The sequence below is a fragment of the Sinocyclocheilus anshuiensis genome, unplaced genomic scaffold, assembly GCF_001515605.1.
Source record: "Sinocyclocheilus anshuiensis isolate Anshui unplaced genomic scaffold, SAMN03320099.WGS_v1.1 scaffold375, whole genome shotgun sequence".
In the NCBI taxonomy this organism is placed as follows: domain Eukaryota; kingdom Metazoa; phylum Chordata; class Actinopteri; order Cypriniformes; family Cyprinidae; genus Sinocyclocheilus; species Sinocyclocheilus anshuiensis.
Genome location: NW_015549594.1, coordinates 1,272,736 through 1,279,256, shown reverse-complemented (window position 1 = coordinate 1,279,256; position 6,521 = coordinate 1,272,736). Strand labels below are relative to the sequence as shown.

General features: G+C 39.4%; 2 gene segments (V, D, J or C); both read left to right on the top strand.

Annotated features, from left to right (window-relative positions):
- Window positions 1–2,015: 2,015 nt before the first annotated feature.
- LOC107658314 (Ig lambda chain V-II region NEI-like) lies at window positions 2,016–4,227 on the top strand. The segment is given in 3 exon segments: window positions 2,016–2,055; window positions 2,177–2,508; window positions 4,060–4,227. Coding segments are annotated over 3 exon segments (540 nt in total).
- Window positions 4,228–4,894: 667 nt separating this feature from the next.
- LOC107658313 (Ig kappa chain V-VI region NQ2-6.1-like) lies at window positions 4,895–5,401 on the top strand. The segment is given in 2 exon segments: window positions 4,895–4,945; window positions 5,052–5,401. Coding segments are annotated over 2 exon segments (390 nt in total).
- Window positions 5,402–6,521: the final 1,120 nt, after the last annotated feature.

The window sequence follows — 6,521 nt, the reverse complement described above, 5'->3', positions numbered from 1 at the left end:
AAGAGGCAAGAGGCACAAAATCACTTTCACAGACTTTTACATGAACTGTTCCCTCCTGGTGGAATGACAATCAATCCGTAGCCATCTTCAAGAATCGGCTAAAAACACATCTCTTCCATCTTTATTTGACCCTCTAACTCTAGCAATCTCTATTCTAATTCTATTCTTTAAAAAAAAAAACGTGCCCCTTTTAGACTTGCACTCACTAACTGCTTGTTTTCTTTAAAAAAAAAACTAACACTAGCTTCTCTAATATTTTGTGTTCTATCCGTTTTCTTTTTATTATACAATTAACAAAAGCAAAAAGACCTATAACACTAGCTTGCTCTACTCTTTTTCTATTCTGTTTTCTTTTTATTTATTATATAATTAAAAAAAAAAAACCTTGCTACGTGTACTACGTTAAGGTAACTGAGACTTGTTATAGCATTGCGTATCATTGCACTTTTGTTGATTTTGATTGCTTCCATTGTCCTCATTTGTAAGTCGCTTTGGATAAAAGCGTCTGCTAAATGACTAAATGTAAATGTAATGTAAATAATTGTATATTTGTAACAACTAGAAAATTTGTATTAAAGGGGTCATATAATGCTACAGGCACTTTTACAAGTTGTTTGAACTGAAATGTGTGTTGGCAGTGTGTGTACACAACCACCCTAAAATGATAAAAATCCACCCAGTGGTTTTTTATTAATCTACTAAAATCTTTACCCCTTTCTCAAATCGAGCCGCTCTCAGATGCCTGTCTGTGTGACGTCACATAAGACTGGCATCTTACCTTAGACCCACCCTGAGTGAGCTGTCATCTGTCCTCCATTGTTTCACCGCTGGAGCAGTTGTAGACAAGAATGACTCCTAAGTGATTGAGGTCTTCTGTTGTTGGATGTAATAATGAACATAGCCGATCTCAGATGCCTGTCTGTGTGACGTCACACAGACAGGCCCCTCCCACGATAGTTTGATTGACAGTGGAGTTTCAGCACAGACTGGACTGGTGTCTTACCTTAGACCCGCCCTGAGTGAGCTGTCATCTGTCCGCCACTGTTTCAGCGCTGGAGCAGATGTAGACAAGAATGACTCCTAAGTGATTGAGGTCTTCTGTTGTTGGATGTAATAATGAACATAGCAGTCGTCGTTTACTCCGACATCTGAGCCGCTGAAGACGCAGTGGATTATGTTTGTTTCTGAAGGGAATGCGCCACCGATCTACATAAATGCATCTATGTTCGCGTGAATCATTCGTGAGCCAGCTTCACCTACAGAAGAAGTGAGTGTAAAGTTTTTTTAACGAATCTTTGCAAATCGTCTTTCCTAATAATGTGCTAATTAGCAAGTTTCACGATGAATGCAGCTAAAGTAAACAGTCTCTCTGAGAGCGGCTCGGAAGAGTGGGGCGTGGTCAGCAGAGCTCATTAACATTTAAAGGAAAATGCTACAAATCTGCATGCTCTGAAAAGAGCTGTTTTTTACAGGGTAAAAAAGGGTGTTTTTTACACTACCATTGAGAAATTTTAACCAAACTATGTTACAGACTTTTCATTAAGACCCTAAAGAATCATATCAACTTGTGGAAAATAAGCATCCTATGACCCCTTTAACAAGCACCCACCCCCCTAGTGTGCCCCTTTTTTTGGTTTGGGCCACTGCCGCTCAAAATGTCTGTGCACGGACCTGCTGGACAGTGACAATCTTTATTACTGTACCTTATTACATACTTCTTTAATTAATCACTTCACTCCTATTGTATAACTTACTGTATACTTTACCAGGCCAAAAATTATTTGGTAAGCTCTTATTTTTTGTTTGAAATACAGTACATCCCATAAAAAATGCTAAGATATTGTAGCAAAAGTGATCTTACATGCATTCTGCCAGAAGGTGGAGCTCCAAGAACCATTCTAGTTCAGTCTCAGTTCAGTTGTTTATTAACAGAGCCGACATACATTGAGTCATTTATACTCTAGGAGAGAACTGTAAGTCTTGAACCTCAAAGTCATTGTCTCTCATTAGTGCAGATGTTGCTCCTGGTATTTATTATATTTTCTCTCCTAAAAGGTGAGTGTTTCATAACAGTTATTGAGGAAATACTTTTTTTCTCCATTTTCTTCTGTTGACTATCTGAAATAGTCCATTAGAAATTAAAATGATTACTTAAAACATAGTTTGTTTTAAACAGAGAACGCTGGTGAAGATGTCATAAAACCAGTCTTCACAGAGAAGCAGGTTTTGGAAGGAAAATATGTTACACTGATCTGCAACTACACTGGCACTGTCAACAATTTACAGTGGTATCGTCAGTATCCCGGATCCAAACCGGAGCACATCATCATGTTCTTTGAGACCATCCCCAAATCAGAGCCCGCTCTCCGTCTGACCGCTGCAGCTGATAAAGCAGCCAAAAGTATGAATCTGACGATCTCTTCTACAGAAGTGAAAGACTCTGCCGTGTACTACTGTGCCCTGCAGCCCACAGTGACAGGAAACACAACTACACTGTACAAAAACAGAGTGAGAAAGGATATTTAAGACAGAAGATGATGATGCACAATGCAGATTTTAAAACTACACTCTTTATAAAGTGGACAATCAATTTCTACTTTTCGGAATAGTTTTCAAACACATGTATAGTACAATTGGTAGTGTCCTCACCATTAATATTATCAGACTACTTCTTAAAAAAGATATGAATAGCAAAATAATGTTTGAAACATTTAATATCTGTACTGTGCCACTGCAATGTTTGTATAATATCAGCTTATTTATATATTGTCTGTACTTGTAGGGTAAAATGAGCATGTAGGTATGTGTGGGAGGAGCTTAAGATTTTGTCAACTTCAGTGGAAGAAATCAAAAATACATCACTGACTTTCCTTCATACAGATCCTGATAGAAGTCTGAACTCAAAAGAAATAGAAACATGTTACTCATCTCATCCATTTTCATTTTTATCCTCAGTTGGGAGTAGGTGGGTGTTTTTGTTCAACAGTCCAAAAGACATCAAATAAAACCTGCCTCACACGGCTCCGAGGGGTGAATAAAGGCCTCCTGTAGCAAATCGATGCATTTTTGTAAGATTAAAATATCCATATTTAAAATGTTATAAAAAATGTTCTCACTTCCGCTGACTGTCATACCGGCACGCCGTTCTGGGCGGATGACATAGGACGCATTTATTCACCCCCCCGGAGCCCTGTGAGGCACGTTTTATTATGGATGTGCACGCTTTATTTGATGTCTTTTGGACTGTTGAACAAAAACACCCACCTACTCCCATTCTAACGCTTAGAAAAGCCAGGATAATTTTTAATATAACTCCGATTGGATTCATCTGAAAGAAGAAAGTCATATACACCTAGGGCCCTATCATACACCTGGCGCAAGTGTTTTTGCTAGTTTTAGCCCGACACAGTTCTCATTTTCCCATCCTGCGGCGCGTTGTTTAAATAGCAAATGCATTTGCGCCCATTTGTGCGCCCATGGGCGTGCTGGTCTAAAAAAGAGGTGGGTTCAGGCGCATTGTTGGCACGTTGCTATTTTGAGGAACTGAAAATAGACTGCGCCATAGACCAACTCAAACCTGGTCTAAAGTCTGGCGCGTTAGTAATATGCGCCTATAGGCGGGTGCACAACGTGCGTACACTTTGCTTATTACACACACAGGGACGCGCAGCAGCACACAAACATTTTTAAAAATTAAAAATTACATCCCGCCATGGCGCGAATGCAACTGGCTTTTAAAGTTGATGGGAGATGAGACTCTGATTGGTTTACTGCACATTACGCCCAAAAAACACCCATTACTCATTAAGAGAATAGGGACAACCCGTTTAGACCATGTGCCCGGGCGTGACGATCGTTTTCCCGTCATTAAACTAGCAAAAGTGGATTTGGACACACCCTGAGTGCACCTGCGCTGTGCGCTTTAGACCACGTGCTTAGATCGTTAAAATAGGGCCCCTAGGATGCTTTGAGGGTGAGTAAAACATGGGCTAATTTTCATTTTTGGGTGAACTAACCCTTTAATGTCTTTGCAGGTGAATCTAATGGGAATGTTATCAGACCAAACCAGCCATCTGTAGTTTTAACCGAAGGAACAGCACCACTCTGTCCTGTTCATATGATGGATCAGCTTACAGTCTACACTGGTATCGGCAGAGGCCTGGATCAAAACCAGAGTTTCTGCTGCTGATTGTTGAGTCTTCCAAGTATGTCACCAAAGCTGACTGACCTCATTCACATATGTCCATCAGACTCTATGATAATAAACATGTGGATCTGGAGATCTCCTCTGCTGCTGTATCAGACTCTGCATTGTACTAATCTGCCCTGCAGCCCAGTAACAGGAAAACCAACTATGCTGTACAAAAACTTGTTTCTTGAATATTGTATAGTCACGATTGTAGGAGGGAGGAGCTTCCACACATGCAGTGTTTCTTTTCCCACTTTTCTTGCCTTTGCTGTAGGCCTATAATGTTGTCTTTCTCTGAGAACTACTGTACCATTTTAGCAAATGTTAGGGTACCATTTACTCGTTAATTTTTGTATACTTGTAAACTTTGCTTTACTGACTGTTAGAATTTTGCTACTTGATTTCTTTGCACAGTAAACAAATATTACAATCAATTGGATCTCTCTGGACAGTGACAGTCCTCACAACTTAAAAAAAGTTACATTCAAATATTTCAAGACACATCACTTAAACAACGAGATATTGTAGCAAAAGGTGATATGGCATGCATTCTGCCAGAAGGTGGAGCTCAGGATCCATCCTAGTTCTGTCTCAGTTCAGTTGTTTAAAAACAGAGCAGACAAACATTGAATCAGTCACACTTTAGAAGAGAACTGTCTTGTCCTCTTGTCTAGACAAGTCTTGACTCTCAAAGTTATTGTCTCTCATTAGTACAGATGCTGCTCCTCGTATTCATTACCTTTTCTCTCCTAAAAGGTAAGTGATTCAAAGCAATTACTGTGGAAATGCTTTTTTTCTGCTTTTTATACTGTTGACAATCCGATTAGAAATTATTAATTAAAACATTGTTTGTTTTAAACAGAGACTGCTGGTGAAGATGTCATAAAACCAGTCTTTACAGAGAAGCATGTTTTGGCAGGAAAAGATGCTACACTGATCTGCAACTACACTGGAAGTGTGCAGAATTTGCAGTGGTACCGTCAGTATCCCGGAACCAAACCTGAGCACATCATCATGTTCTTTGAGACCATCCCCAAATCAGAGCCCGCTCTCCGTCTGACCGCTGCAGCTGATAAAGCAGCCAAAAGTATGAATCTGACGATCTCTTCTACAGAAGTGAAAGACTCTGCCACGTACTACTGTGCCCTGGTGCCCACAGTGTCAGGAAACACAACTACACTGTACAAAAACAGAGTGAGAAAGGATATTTAAGACTTTTAAAACTGCACTCTTTATAAAGTGGACAATCAATTGTTACCTTTTGGAATAGTTTTCAAACACATGTACAGTACAATTGGTAGTGTCCTCCTCACCATTAATATTATCAGACCACTTCTTAAAAAAGATATGAATAGTTGTTTGATGTTTGAAACATTTAAATATCTGACCTGTGCCACTGCAATGTTTGTATAATAGTAGCTTATTTATATATTGTCTGTACTTGTAGGGTAAAATAAGCATGTAGGTATGTGTGGGAGGAGCTCAAGATTTTGTCAACTTCAGTGGAAGAAATCAAAAAGACATCACTGACTTTCCTTCATACAGATCCTGATAGAAGTCTGAACTCAAAAGAAACAGAAACATGTTTCTCATCTCATCCGTTTTCATTTTTATCCTCAGTTACTGTGAGTATCGTTAGTCTTACAATGCGATACACATTTGCACCGTTTTCCAGAACATCACTAAAAATAAATCAAAAGTGTGCATTTTTTTATTCTTAACATAATCATTACAGTCCTTGATTCTTTAAAGGGATAGTTCACCCAAAAAGGAAAATTAGCCCATGTTTTACTCACCCTCAAAGCATCCTAGGTGTATATGTCTTTCTTCTTTCAGACGAATCAAATCTGAGTTATATCAAAAATTATCCTGGCTCTTCCAAGCGTTAGAATGGGAGTAGGCGGGTGTTTTTTTCAACAGTCCAAAAGACATCAAATAAAGCGTGCGCATCCATAATAAAACATGCCTCACACGGCTCCGGGGGGTGAATAAAGGCCTCCAGTAGCGAATCGATGCATTTTTGTAAGAAAAATATCCAGATTTAAAATGTTATAAACATTTTTATCTCACTTCTGCTGACTGTCATACCAGCACGCCGTTCTGGGCGGATGACACAAGACGTATGCGTCGCGCATGCGCCTGTGAGATATGCTAGTCTCGCAAGTTTGTTTACAGGAGCAAAGGAAGCAAAGTTTCCTTACTTTACCAAAGGAAAACCAGTCTCTTCTTGGCTTATATCGAAATCCTCCTACATTTTTCTTTAGAAATCCTCGTTTTGTGCTGCTAATTTGTGACCGGCGTTTTGTTTTGCTGTCTCTCCTCCGTGCTTCCG